Source organism: Leptopilina heterotoma, unplaced genomic scaffold (assembly GCF_015476425.1).
Source record: "Leptopilina heterotoma isolate Lh14 unplaced genomic scaffold, ASM1547642v1 Lhet_81, whole genome shotgun sequence".
In the NCBI taxonomy this organism is placed as follows: domain Eukaryota; kingdom Metazoa; phylum Arthropoda; class Insecta; order Hymenoptera; family Figitidae; genus Leptopilina; species Leptopilina heterotoma.
Window position 1 is genome coordinate 3,402,358 of NW_025111185.1, and position 15,498 is coordinate 3,417,855.

Below are 15,498 nucleotides of genomic sequence, written 5' to 3' on the forward strand. Positions count from 1 at the left end.
TTTTAATCAAATTTCACAAAAGAATTCAATTATTTAAAAACAATTTTCAAAACATTTTACGCAAATGTTCAATTATTTTTACAAATAATAAAAAAATTTCACAGGAATTCAATTATTTAATATAGAATTTGCATAAATTTAAAAAAAAATTAACTAATTAAAAATTTTTCATAAAATTGTTCGCAATAATTCAATTATTTTCATAAATAATAAAATTCTTTTTAGGAATTCAATTATTTTCTTGAATAATAAAACTCATCGCATAATTTCAATTATTTTTTATACAATTTTAAACAAATTCTAACAGTAAACTGTGAGGAAGTAAGTAACATGAAGAAATGGATCACTCCGAGTCGAAGATTAGGAATGATCAATTCCTTCATGTTTTACAATAATATTCTTATCAGTTAATTAATTTCAAAAAGGTTTGAATTTAAAATTTTCAAAAATTTTAATTCCTAACATGGAAAAAAATGAAAATATTCTAATATTCTTTAGGGTCAGGGAGAAAGTGGAAATTTAGCCTGGAAATCAGGAAAAAGTCAGAAAAAACAAAATTAAGTTTTTGTTGCAATCCTCTTCTTCTTCCTCCTTTTCCCTGTAATATATAGAAACATAGACGAGGAAAATTTGAAAATTTATTTTCAATTCCTGTTATTTAAACTACCAAGTATGTCAGAATATTTCCTAAGATAACAGTTTCTATTTATTCAGTATCTCTATCCAACTGAAGTCGAGTCATATTTGTCTAAGTTAAAGTTATATATTCAACTATTGATAATTCTGAAGGTTCTAATAATAGACTGTCAAGTTTATAAATAATTCAGATGAAAGAACAATGGGATAAAATATCTTAACAAGAATCTTAACAAAGCGTCGTTTTTCCCGAGAGAGAGGGGGATGATGATTTAAGAAAATTAAGGAACTTTTAGCAGACCCCTATAACCTGGGGCTGATTCTCACCCTAGACATGAATTCTACGTATATATAAAGCATTGATCCCAAAAGTTTTCAGTTATTGTAGAATGTAGATCTAACTTTAACCATATTCTAGACCACACTATTATTCTCGATAACGCTCACTAAATTTGTAATCTCTTTTAGATAAATTACAAATAAATATAATACAAATTCAACTATGTGCTCCAATTCTATTTCACCAGACCAAACGAAAATCGAAATTTTCCAAAATTCACAAATTCTCATCCTCCAATTTTGTTCCACTTTTTGCAAACATTTATTTTTGTTATTCACTATCAGGCTTCATATCGATTTTAAAATCGAAAAAAAGTGGCTTTACTCGATTAAAGATACGAAAAGTGTAGAAAAAGTAAAAAATAATATTTTATAATAATAATTAACTATGATAATCGTCTTATTCATTCTTTCATTCTGTCCACACCTGAAGTTAGTCATGATTATTCTTTTGTTTTTTATACGTTTTGATAGAAAATAGAAATAAAATATTTAAAATCATCACGATTTTTTAACAAAATTCATGCTTTTGTCTTTTTATATGTTTTGACAGATATTTACATTTCTTTTTTTTTTTATTATATCATTAATTTAATAATATTATTTTTATTTCTCAAATAATTCAAAAATATTTTTATTAATTTAAAAAAATTATTAATGTTATTATATTATTCATTATTTCCTTTGTTTCTAAAAAATTAGCATTTTGTAACAAACATTTTAGATAATTAACAAATGTAAATTTAAGAATTATTTTCATTGTGACATGTAATGTAAAAATTACATTATTGTTATATATATGTTAAAAGTGAAATAAGAAATTAACTTTAATAATTTGAATGTTCTTTCATTCATTCACTTTTTCTGTCCCTCACATTCTGAAGTTGTCTTTTGTTTATACTTTTGTTTTTTGTTAACTTTAGATAGATTGTATATTATATTCACGGTGAGTGTCGATAAAGTTCAACCCAAAAGTCTTGCCACTAAAATTTTTTTTACAGATATTTGTTCACACGTGAAATTAGAATATTTTTCGCCTAAAATGAAAATCATCTGTCGAGGGTTTTTAAAATGAACTCGATTTTTCTCGTTTTTTTGTAGGTTAATTGCTGTTATTTCATTAAAAATTGAAATATTAAATTTATTTTTTTTATTTCTCTCCTTTAAGGTCTCGTGAACAATTTCCCATAGATGAAGATTTATTTTTGTTATTAATTGTGTTTTAAAAAAATTCTCAAAAAATCTTGTTTCTTTGAGAAATTTTTGGGTTATTTCTTAAAATTTTAAGATTTAAAATTTTAAATCTTCATCTATGGGAAATTGTTCACGAGACCTTAAAGGAGAGAAATAAAAAATTTTAGTGGCAAGACTTTTGGGTTGAACTTTACCGAAACTCACCGTGTATTATTATGTTATGACTTATGATTATTTTTATTTTATAATTAATTCAAAATTGTAATGACAAATAGAAATGATCAGAATTTTTTCACTTCTTTTCATTAAAAGACTAAAATTTTGTTAAACATTATGTTTTGTCAAATTGAAATTAATGCAGATTTTTGTTCTTTACTTCTAAACAAAATTAGAAAATTGTTAAACAACTGTGATTAAGAAATAGAAAATTTATTTATTTTGCATAATTTTTGTTTATGAATCACAATTTTTTGAATAAAATTATTATTTTGTTTTAGAAAAAGAAGAAAAATATTTGCAAAATTTCTATTTTTAATCTTATTTTTGGAACAGGATTTTCCACAGGAATTAAGACATTCAAAAATTTCAAATTCAAACCTCACGGAGAAAAATGGAAAAATGATTTATGCAGTCAGTGTAGTACTCCTGTATAGAATAATATGTGACAGGTACACACTATAGTATTAGAAGTTTCATAGCTGAACAGTTTGGGACTCAACACAAGTTATCCCATTCATCAGCTTAAACAAGACTGTTTATATAGTTTATTTCACAGGATTTACATTTGTTAATTTTCTAAAATACTTGTTACAAAATGCTAATTTTTTAGAAACAAAGGAAATAATGAATTATATAATAATATTAATAATTTTTTAGATTGATAAAAATATTTTTGAATTATTTGAGAAATAAAAATAATATTATTAAATTAAAAAAATAATAACAAAATAAAGAATTGTAATATTATCTATCAAAACATATAAAAAACAAAAGCATGAATTTTGTTAAAAAATCGTTATTTTATATTTTATTTCTATTTTCTATGAAAACGAATAAAAAACAAAAGAATAACCATGACTAACTTCAGGTGTGGTCAGACTGGACAGAATAAATGAATAAATACGACGATTATTATAGTTAATTTTAAATTATTTTTTATGAAAATAATTGAATTCCTTAAAAAATTTTATTATTTATAAAAATAATTGAATTACTGGGAAATTTTCATTATTTATGAAAATAATTAAATGTTTGCATACAATTTTATTAAAATCTTTTTGTAAATAATTGAATTCTTTTGTGGAAAATTTTATTAAAATTGTAGATATTTAAAATAATTGAGATTAGAAAAATTTTTGAAAATAATTGAAATTAGGACAAGAATTTTTTTGACATTTATGTAAATAATTGAACTTTGGAGAAGAATTTTGTTATTTATAACGATAATTGGAATTTTAACGAGAATTTTTTTTCAAATTTTGAACATAATTGAATTTTTTGAGAAGAACTTTATTACTTTTAAAAATAATTGAATTTCTGAAATCATTTGTAATTTCTTCAAAATTGGATTTTTTTTAGTGTTTTCAACAAAAATTTGAATTAAAAATTTTTAAATTCTATTATTATTAAAATTGCTAATTTTATTTAAAAAAGTAAGTAAGAAGTTAGCCGCGGGCTTTAGAGCGCGAATTTTTGCTAATAAAATCATAATAAGCAGAATAATAGTTGTTTGTCTGTTTATGATTTTGTTATAATAATATTTATATTAAGCTTGTCATTTAGATAATTAAGTTGACACGGCAAAACTGTGGAAATATTATATGTACATAATTAATTTGATTCAACATTGTATTGAACGAAATAATTTGAATTTAATTTTTTAGGCCACAATTAGCGGCCATCTGTCATAGTCATTAATGAGAGTGGCATATGCGAGAAATTAAAACTCGCGGAAAGTTTAAATGAATGGGAATGTCAGTTTGGAGAAAAGAAAGGAAATGAGTTTATCTCCCCAAAAAAGAAAGGATAATTTTCACCGGGCTAACTCTAATTCTTCTCAAAGAACAAATTTTAATATACGGGGATATAACTTCTTTGAAGAAGAAGAAGAAGAAGAAGAAGAAACTTCGTACATTTAAAGACGAAAATTCTCTCCTAATAGAAAACTAAAATCTTAATGTAGTGTAAAATTGCTATTTATAAAAATTAAATGATCTCATTTTAATATTATAAATTTATAAATTTTTAAATGGCACTGTATTCTTTTTTTATAACAGAATCAGCAGCACTCAATGAAATATCATTATTTTAGTTTGAGAGATATTGAAAGTTGTTTTCAAACGTTGATTATGCAACTTGACGTCGTTAAGTGGGTTGCAAAAATTTAATATCAGAGAAATAATGAGATACACTCGAGAATAAAGTGTTAATTAAAATAAATATATCATATTATCTCTATCGATTCGAGACTGCACTTTACTCACAGAGGTAACATTTGCAAGCTTTTAACATGCGGAAAACTTGTCCTAGTCAAAAGGACTTTAAAAGGAGATTCATTAAAGGATAATAAATGTCTTTTTAAAAAGAAGTGAAAACATTTTTAAAAAACGTATATAAATATGTATAAGAATTTCAGCTTTGATAACCTAGATTTTGGAAATGATACCATTTTTAATTAACAAAAAAGCTCTGCTTCCAAAAAAATACTCTTTCTAAGAAAACTTTTCTCTGAAAAATAAGTAAGTTCCAAAAAACTTTTTTCCAAGAAAGTTTAGCTTCAAAAAAGTCTCTTTCTAAGAAAGATTTTTTTCCAGGAGAGTCTTGTTTTTAAAAAAGCTAAGTTTCCAAAAAAGTCCCTTCACTGGAAAAGAAGCTTTTTATCCAAAAAATAAATCTATACAAAGTTTTTTATTTAAGAAAATTTTGTTTTCAGAAAAGTCCCTTTTTAAAAAAGCTTTTTTAAAAAACTAAGTCATTCTAAAATGTTATTTTTTCAAGAAAGTCTTGTTTTTAAAAAAGCTCTGTTTCCAAAAAAGTCCCTTTCCTGAAAAATATTGTATTTTATCCAAAAAATAAATCGTATCAAAAAGCTTTTTTTGTAAGAATGTTTTGTTTACGAAAAATAAGTCTTTCCAAAAAGCTTTTGCCCAGAAAAGCTTTGTTTACAAAAAAGTCCCTTTTTAAAAAAAGCTTCCACCTAAAAGTTAGTCGTTCCAAAAATCTTTCTTCCAGGAATGTCTTATTTCCAAAAAAGCTCTGTTTAAAAAAACTTTTTTCAAACAATAAGTCATTCTAAAATGTCATTTTTTCAAGAAAGTCTTGTTTCTAAAAAAGCTCCTTTCTAAGAATGCTTTTTTCAAAAAAATAAAAAATTCCAAAAAGTTTTTTTTTCCAGGAAAATCTTGATTTAAAAAGCTCTGTTTTCAAAAAAATCCCTTTCCAAGAAAAAAAGCTTTTTATCAAAATACTAAGTTATTCCGAAAAGATTTTTATTCTAGAAAATTTTGTTTCCAAAAAAGTCTCTTTCTTTAAAATTTATAAAAACTTGAATTTTTAATAACTTTAATTAAAAATCTAAAGACCCTGGTTTTTTTAACAATTTTAGTTGTTTTAAAATTTTAAATTAAATTATATTCAAAAATACAAAAGTTTTTTAAAGTAAATTTTTAAATACCTGATTATTTATCATGCGGTGAGTTTTATTAGTTATGAAAATAATTGAATTAAATTTTTTAAAACTAATTAAATTCTTTAAAAGAGTTTTATTACCTACTAATAAAAATAATTGAATTCTTGCGAAGAATTTTATAAAAATCTTTTTAAATAATTGATTGTTTTCAAACAATTTTATGAAAATTGTGTTTTAAATAAATGAATTGCTGTGAAAATTTTATTATTTATAAAAATAATTAAATGTTTACAAACAATTTCATAAAAAATTTTTTTTTTTAATAAATGACTTCTTGAGAAGAATTTTATAAAAATATTTTTAAATAATTGACTTTTTTCAAACAATTTTATGTTTTAAATAATTGAATTCCTGTGGAAATTTTATTATTTACGAAAATACTTTAATGTTCATAAAGAATTTCAAAACAAATTATTTTTAAATAATTGAATTCTTGAGAATAATTTTATAAAAATCTTTTTTTTAAATAAGTGAATTTTTTTGGGAAATATTTTAATAAAAATAATAATTTTAATATTATTATTATTATAATTATCGCATATGCTAAATAAATATAATTATACTTGTTAAAAATGATTGATTTGAAAAAATTATCAAACGAATGGACGTATTTTATGAACTTCTTTCTGATTTTCAAAGCATTAATTAAAATCTGTGTCTAGATTTAATATTGATTTGAACCGCATCCATTGCAGCAAACGTCAACTGCAGTTCATTAATTTTCGTTGAAAGATATGATTTATAACCATCATTTTGATAAAAAAAAATTTCAATTTAAATATGAATTTTAAAAGCATGTAACAAATTATATTTTAACTAATTAGAAATGAATGCTTTCTCTTCTACATCATTTGTGCAAAGAACTAAAATAATGCATATTTAATTACGTAAGTATAATATAATATTATACGCGCACGAATTGTATTAAAATTTAGTTTAATTAAAAACTTTGTGCAAAAGGAAGAAAATTAAATTAAAAAATATATTTAAACAATGATAGGAAAAATGTGACGCGCACCTAGGAAAAAAACCTAGGATGAAGGTTATTTTTAGGTTATGTTTGTTCTATTTTTCCTCTTATTAAAAGTCTCTATGTTTCATTTAAAACTAAAATTATGTTTTTATTTATTATTTTTAATGTAATTTAATACTTGAATATTAATAATTTATGTTTAGATTTTATCTTTTTTCGTTTATTTTAATTTCTGAAATTACAAACATAACCTAAAATTTCAAGTCGTTGACGAGCGCGTCGACGCAAAGCGTCGAAATTTTTTTTTTTTATCTTATTTTTTAACCTAAATTCTTCGAAATAATTGAATTTTTTTACTTTTGCAACAAAAAAAAAGTTTTTTGACGCTTAGCGTCTCCTTGTGTAAGTACCTTTCTTTGGAGCATCTCTCTTGTCACAAAAAATGACAAAAATAAAAAAATCAATACAAAGATGAAATGAAATATTAAAATTTTTCTTTGGCACAAAAAATGACATAAAAATGATAAAAATAAAAAACCAGTACAAAGATAAAATAAAATTTGTAAATCGACAGTAAAATTACAATTGTCAATATAAGAATAACGAAAAGAAAATATAAAAAGAAAAAAATCTATTATCAAGCTCATTGATATTTAGAATTGTTCGAAAAAAGTAGTCCTGAAATAAAGAATTTCTTAATGAATGGAAAAATAATACTGTATGAACTCACCTCGAATTGCTGGAAGCGACGCTATTGTTTGAACGAGACCGCCTGCTTTTTAGGGAATCGCCTCTATTTACTACTCCTTTCCCGGTTATGCTGAAGTGCCTCAGTCGATAATATTCCTCCTCAACTCCGGTATTTGGCATACTTGCCACTCGTGACCTCTGCTGGGGCAAGCACAGGTAATTTGGACGTCCTGATGCTCGACTTCCAGGTGTTTTCACTGATTGAGAGCGACTGTGATGCGGACTGCAATATCTGCAAAAAGCAAAACCATATTTCTTTTATTTTTTATTTATGGAGCACTCCGAAGAAAGGCATCTAAGAAATAAATCATTTTAAGGTTATGTTTGTGTATTTTTACGTTATTTAAAACTTTCTGTGCTGAATTTAAAACAAAAATTAGTTTTCACTTATTATTTTAAACATATAACGAAGAATTAAACATCAGTGATTTATATTAAGAGTTGATCCTCTTTCTGTATTCTTAATTAAAAAATTACAAACATAACCTAAAAGCGTCAAATTTATTTTTATTTTCAATTTGACAATTTTTCAACCTTATTCTAAATTTAAATATTTTTTGCAATTAACTTCGAATAAGATATTTAACACCTTATATTTATAATGTAAAGTTTTGAGTTAATTTTTCCCTCCATTTCTAGAAAAAGCAGTTCATTGTATTTTTAATTTCTCTCCATCAGGAAGCGTTGTATTTTTTCATTTGGCGCGGATTCACAGTTAAAATTTCATTCCTCAAGTTTTGCATAATTAATAGGCTCAAATAAGCGTTTGAAACTGCAAGACTCGCGTGAGAATTGAAATGCCATGAAAAGTGGAAAATGTGAAGAGGGGAAAATTTGCAAAAGAATTAACTTTATGTAGTGCTGAGAAATTTACAGAAAGCGAAAACTATGCAGTTTGTCAAATACAATTTTTATATATTTGACAAACTCATCTACTTTTATTAATGAGAAAAATTTCAAGTTTTTTTGAAATTTTCAATTCATTATTTTCAAATTATTTTAAAAACACTGTTAACTTAATTAACTTAAATCAGGGTTTTGCAAACAAAATTTAATTTTCTTTTTCCCTGATTTCCAGCCAAAATTTTGACTTTTTCCCTGACCCTAAAAAATATTCTGATTCACTCCAAAATTTATTAGATAGGATTATAAAATTATTCAAAAATACCAATAACTTCATTTTCAGTAAAATATTTAATCAGTATTATTTTCCATGGAAACTAAGATTTTCAAAATTTCTAATTCAAACCTTTTGAAATTCAATAACTTATAATATGTAAAGGTGACCGAGTGATAAAATCATTATTTTATATTATAATATAAAATGTCCGTGATCGTCTATTATAATATAAGATTATTGTTACTGTAACTTTTTCAAAATTATTTTCTTCATTTCAATTTAATTATTATTTTCCACAAGTTTTAAATCAAATTCTTCTCTAAATCAATTATTTTTAATAATTTTTGAAAAAGTTCTTTGGAAATTTTCAAATCCATTTATTAGAAAATAAAAACTTGCAATAATTTTGAAAAACTACGATTAAGCTTTTTAAAAAAAATTAGTTCCATACAATATTTAATTACTTAAAAGTATGTATGAAAAAATCAGAGTTTTAAAGATTTTAATTTAAAAACTTTAGAAACTTAAGTTATTTCTAAAAATTATGCAATTATTAGTACCTACAAATTATTGAATTAAGAAAAATTTTTGAAAATAATTCAAATTTTGCAATGAATTTTATTAAAATTTTTGAAAATAATAGAATTTTATTAGGTACTCTTGAAAATAATTGAATTTTTGTGATGGATATTGTTATTTATGAAAATAATTGACTTCCTCCGAATGATTTTATTATTTATGAATAAAATTATTCCTGGTTGCCCCAGCAGAGTTAGTTCCTCATTTTTTCATAGTTTTAAATTTATTTTTCAATTATCTATTTATGAAAATAATTAAATCCCTGAAAGGAATTTTAAAATTTATGAAAATAAGTGAATTGCTGAGAAGAATTTAATGCAAAATTTTTATTAAAATAGTAGAATATTGAAAATCATTGAGTTAAGAAATTTTTTTGAAAATAATTAAATTCTTGCAATAAATATTGTTATTTATGAAAATAATTGAATTTTGCAATGTATTTTATAAAAATTCTTGGATATAATTGAATTTCGGAGAAGAATTTTGCTATTTATAAAGACAATTGAAATGTTGACGAGAATTTTTTAAAAAAATTTTGAAAATAATTGAAATTCTGGAAATAATTTAAATATTTATTATAGGTAGTTGAATTTATTCTTACAAAGAATTGCGTTAACATTTTTAAAATTGACACTAATTTCAACAGAATTGAAAAAATTAAAATTTTTTAAAAAATACTTCACTTGTAAATTTGTAATAATTTTATGGCAGTTCTTCAATAGAATTAGTTATTTTAAAAAAATTTTTGTTGGAATTAGAAAAAATTGAAGGTTTTTTTAGAATTCGTGGTAATTTATTAGTGTATGAGGCAAACAAAAAGACACAAAAATTCAGAATTTTCTTATAAATTCTAAAAATTAAATTTTTTTCCAGTACTTTTAATAAAATTTCCTGTTTTTCCTGACCTGTATCACCCTTTATAGTATATTAATTTGATATAAATCAAGAAACCTGTGAAATATTTTTGTGAATAATATTCATAGGGAGAAAAAGAAATATTGTTTTACTATACCTTTCTCGTTTGTCAATTGGAAATGAATGAATTATTTTTCAATGTAATTGAAATACAAACAGAAAATGAGTGAATTGATTCTAATGGGCCGCTCTCTGCGTATGAATCGAACCAGAAGGGTCTGCCTATTCATAGGCTACTCTACTGATTCGTATACTACTTGAAACTGTTTCTAACAACAATGTGCAGTGAAACATAAAACCAACAAGTTTCATAATTAATTATTGATATCGAATATTGCATCTGGAGCTGTGAAAAATGGTTCCAATATTACGTAAAAGTTACACAATATGTGCTCACATCGATAACTGAAACTCAATATTTTAAATAAATGCCTCCCTTTATTCAACTCTCTTTCAAGAAAAAAATCAGATTTCTTTATAATTATTTACTTTCCAATAGAAAAAAAATTAAAAAATCGTAATAAATAAAAATAAGTGGAATTACAATTTCACTTATTATTTTCTTTCACTGAAGACTGCACAGTACAGAGTTTAAATTAAAATTTTATTTTCATTTCACTTCGCACCATTTAAAAGACTTTCATTCCTTTTAATCATAATAAATTAATTAACCCATATTTGTAATTAATAATTAAAAAGAAATAATCGAAAATTTGCTCATTAAAGTGTATTAATTTGTATTACTATCTAAAGGAATGCAATTAATTAACCAAGGTTTTTGGGGATTATTCGCGTGATCTAAAGTATTTTATTTTCAACGGACTTTACGAGGCGAGATCATTAACTGCATTTTAGCCCCCGTTTCAAATATACAATACTAAATTCAACTGGAACACGTAATCTTGCTCTCCAAGCAAAAGCTGTCATCTCAACATCAATTATGTACACCACTGTTTTACAAACTCCAATAATATTGAAACTTTTCGTCCTTCATTGTGCGAATCTTTCTATAATCAAAAACGAAATGAATAGAAAAATAAAATTTTTTTCTTCTCTCTACAATTTATTCAAGGTTTCCAAATTCTAATCTGCCTTCTAACAAAAGTTTCAAGAACTTTTCATATTATATTAACCTCCAATTTTAAATTCCTAAGGGAATATTTTAATTGTAAAGAAATAAACTTTCACGCCAACACTATACTCTAGCTGGCAAATCAAAAAGTTAATTAAACTTCGAAATTTTTGTAGAGTCTGCTTGAAATGTATTTTTATAAACATTCAATCATGGTCTATACGTATAAATAAAGAAAAAACTTTAATTGAACCAATTAAACGGGATGCTGAATATGTAAAAAAAGTATTCAATTAAAAGTTTTTTTGTTTTTTTTTTGAAAAATAAAAAGAAAATGATTGTTAAAATAAAAAAAAATATATTCTCTCTGCATCAGGGTATGTACTATATTTCTGCGTTCACTATGAAAACAATTTTTTTATCAACAATTTTCGTTTTATATAAAACAGTAAATAACTTGGCTGCACTAAAAAAATTTATTTGATTTAAATAACCAATTACTTGTGTATTATTAAATAAATGTTTACTTGAATTAAATAATTTTTATTTAAATCAAATAAATGGATTTCTATAAATTACAATTAAACCCCTTACAAAATTCAATTATTTGCTACAATTTTTAATTAAACTTTATTTATCAGTCAATTATTTTAAATAATTTTCCGAAAACTCTTCGAGAATTTAATTATTTAAATACAAAAATTCAATTTTTTATAATAATTGTAACAACAACTGTCCTTTCTTAAAAAATTCATTAATGTATATTAATTTCAAAAAATTGTTTTCCGAAAAATAATAAAGAATTTCTTAAAATTAATTTTTAAAAAATATTTTATAATAATTTTTGAAAGATAATAGTTTTTCAATTATAATATTGAAAAAATTAAAAATATGAAACACGATTTCTCTGAAATTTTAATAAGCCTTATTCTTATTTTTAACAGAATTTTTTTATAATTTAAAAAAACTAATTAATTTTTTTAAGAATTTTAAATAAAAATTTTATACATGATTGTTTTTTTCAAAATGTTAAAAATAATTCTAAAAAATGTTAATGTCATTTTTTTGTATGTATTTGAATTTTCGGAAAAATGAAATTGAAAATATTGAAAATAATTGAATTTTAAAAAATTAGATTGAAAAATTTCTAAGAATTACTTTTTTCAAAAATATTTTACAAGAATTTTTAGGAAATTCAATTATTTCAAAAATTTTCAAATTCAAATCCTTCAAAAGTTGATTTTCAAAAATATTTTACCAGAATTTTTAGGAAATTTAATTATTTCAAAAATTTTCAAATTCAAATCCTTCAAAAGTTGATTTTAAAAAATTTTACTAAAATATTTGAAAAAATCAAAATTTTAATTAAATTTTACAAAAATTCAATTATTCAAAATCCTTTTATAATTTTTTTCTTAATATTTCAAAAATTTAATTAGAAAAATTAATCAAAAATAATTTTTGAAATATTTGTATATACATAGTTATTTTTCACACATATGTATATTTTTATTTCTTTTTATTTATTTTTAATTTATTTTACTCATAAAAATCGAAATAAGTTGCATTTTATTCTAAAAATTTGGTATTTCATTGCAATATTTGCAAAAAAATGTCGAAAATGTCGCAACTTTTGAAAATAAGTCAAAAAAAAATTCGCATTTTTGAAAATAGTCGAAAAAAATCGAAAAAGTCATAATATCCAAAGCCTGTTATTTCTATCAAATAATTTTTATTCAAGTCTCAATTAAATTATATTTATCTCAAATATTTATTATTAGTAATTATCAAGTAATTAATTATTTCACACAAATAATTTCTTTCTACTTAATTTTCTTAAATTTTTCTAAAGCATTTTTGATATTTTCGTTAACTTCTTTCACTTCTTTTTATCTCTGCGTAAACGGATTTATTAATAAAAAAAAAATTTTCAGAATCCGGGTCAGCGTAGATTAGGTAACTAACTTTTCACGAATAATTTTGTAATATTAAAAAATCATTTTGTTGAATAATAAAAAGACAAAAAAAAATCGTCTGAACGCAGCGGTTAGCCATTAATCAGAGTTGAACATTTGTAGGATTTCTAGCAAAATGACCCTATGGAATTTACCCGAATTCGCAGTTTAAATTTGTAGATTGCAACCCGTTGAAACGTAAATTTTAACCTACAACGCTGAATAATGCTTTTACGGGAAAAATTGACTTTTAATAGAGGCCAATTTTTGCAGATTTAGCACATTCATGGTTTTATAAAATTCCAATGTATAATTAAGAGTCCTAAATACCGAATAAAAAAAATAATAATAATAGAAAAAAATATAGGAAAAATAGAACCAAATAAAAAATAAATAAATAAATGAGAAAATTCTCTACGTGTAAAAAAGTAATAAAAAAACAAAGGTCCAAAAATACATCTCCTCGAATTTGTCCTACATATATAAATATATCTAGATTCTTAATAAGAAAAAGAAGAAGAAAAGTGTGATTTATAAATCACGTTTTTTCTCATTTCACCCAATCCTTTAGGAGGGACAATTTTTTCTTCACCCTAAAAATGTATACAGATTATTTTCTAGCACATGTCCCAAGGTGCTTAGTAGATGATAAGGGCAGTTCCGAAAGTCATGTGTAAGTTCCCTAAAGTTTTTTTAAGGGACGAAATTCAGGACTTAAATAGCTATAAAGGTTCTCTGTTTTATTCTCATTCCCAGAGGCACTTAACCATTTTTTATTTTTTCTTCTTCTTCTTCTTCTTTTTCTTTCTTTTACGAAACTTTTTGTAAATGCTGTTACTGGACTTGTTTCTGACGAGGGTTGTTATCGCGAACCGCGAGCTACCAACTTAAATGCTATTATTATAGATATTCTTATAAAACAACTTTAAATAAATGTAATCCAACGTAATTTCCAACTTTTAACTACAAACAATGAACTTATATTTAAATTAAAAATGTCGCAAGTAACATTTTTTTAAAATTATTGTACAAAATTATATGCAAATTGTTTGAAGTACAATTTTTTTCTTGCACTTCTTTTAATCTTGTTGCGGGAACAATTTAAAAAATGTAATTTAGTTTTTAATTTAGAAACTAAATCAAAAGTTTTTAATAACTTATTTCTTCAGCAAAAGAAAAATTACAGGAATAGAATAGGGAAACATAAATGAAAGCTAATTTCCTGATTTGCAATTATAGTAGTACGGGTGAGATTTTTAATGAAAAAAAATCGATTCAAAAAAAAATAATAATATAATCAAAGAAAGAGAGAAAAATAGTAAGAATAAAAGTTGCTTGAAGAAATAATATTAATACTAAAATGAAAATTTTAAACAGTTGTCAACTCTAAGCAATGCTCATGAACATAAAAAAAATGCAAGAGATAATGTACTTCTAAAAAAGTTGCTATAAACTCGAGTGAGTTTCTCATCGAAAAATGCATAAAAAAAATGTTTGAATAAGTTAGAAGCACTTTTGCGGTTTCAAGTCTATAGTACTTAATTTCTTCTTTTGAGATTTGATAGAAGCGGGAAAAAAAACTTTTGAAAAGATTAAATTTTTTTGAAGAGTTGCCAGTTTATAATAAAAGGTTTGTTTCAAATTTTTTCAAAAGATTTTTTTTAATGACTTAAAACAAAAAAAGTACTCTGCTACTTATTAATAAAGTACGTACGGTTCTTAATTTTTCATAAAAAAAATATATTTCCTTAATTATGTTAATTAAACTAAATGCGAAAAACTGATTAGAGTACCTATTCAGTTACTCATATTATAAACAAGACGACGAATATGCCAACGAAATACATGCATTAAAAAAAATTCTTTTATTCAAGAAAAAAATATTCTATTTAAAAAATGTTTATTTTCTATTTGAAAAAAAATGTTCATTTTATTATTAAAAATCGTTTTTAATTTTTATTTAAAAAAAATTTTCAATTTATTATTAGAAACCATTTTTACTTTATTATTTAAAAAAAACTTTTTATTTTACTATTGAAAAAAAGTTTTTATTTTATTAGTGTAAAAAAAAGTTTTTATTTTAATATTAAAAACTAGTTTATTTTATTATTAAAAAAAAGTTTATTTTATTATAAAAAAAATGTTTTTATGATAAAAAAAAACAATTCTTTTTATCGACGCATAACATTTCTATGATATCGAAAATATTTTTTCTATATGAAATAAAAAAAAAATGTTTCTTTGAAAATAAATAACAAAAAACAATTTTGTTTTATT

At 22.9% G+C, this 15,498-nt stretch overlaps 1 protein-coding gene across 5 annotated transcripts in view; it reads right to left on the reverse strand.

Moving 5' to 3' along the window:
- LOC122511255 (rhoGEF domain-containing protein gxcI-like) overlaps positions 1–15,498 on the reverse strand; it is a 228,536-nt gene that overhangs the window by 84,430 nt on the left and 128,608 nt on the right. For all 5 annotated transcript variants that reach the window (XM_043626395.1, XM_043626396.1, XM_043626393.1 and 2 more), the window contains exon 7: positions 7,561–7,812. In XM_043626395.1, the coding sequence (XP_043482330.1) occupies positions 7,561–7,812 (252 nt within the window). The remainder of the gene's footprint in view (positions 1–7,560; positions 7,813–15,498) is intronic.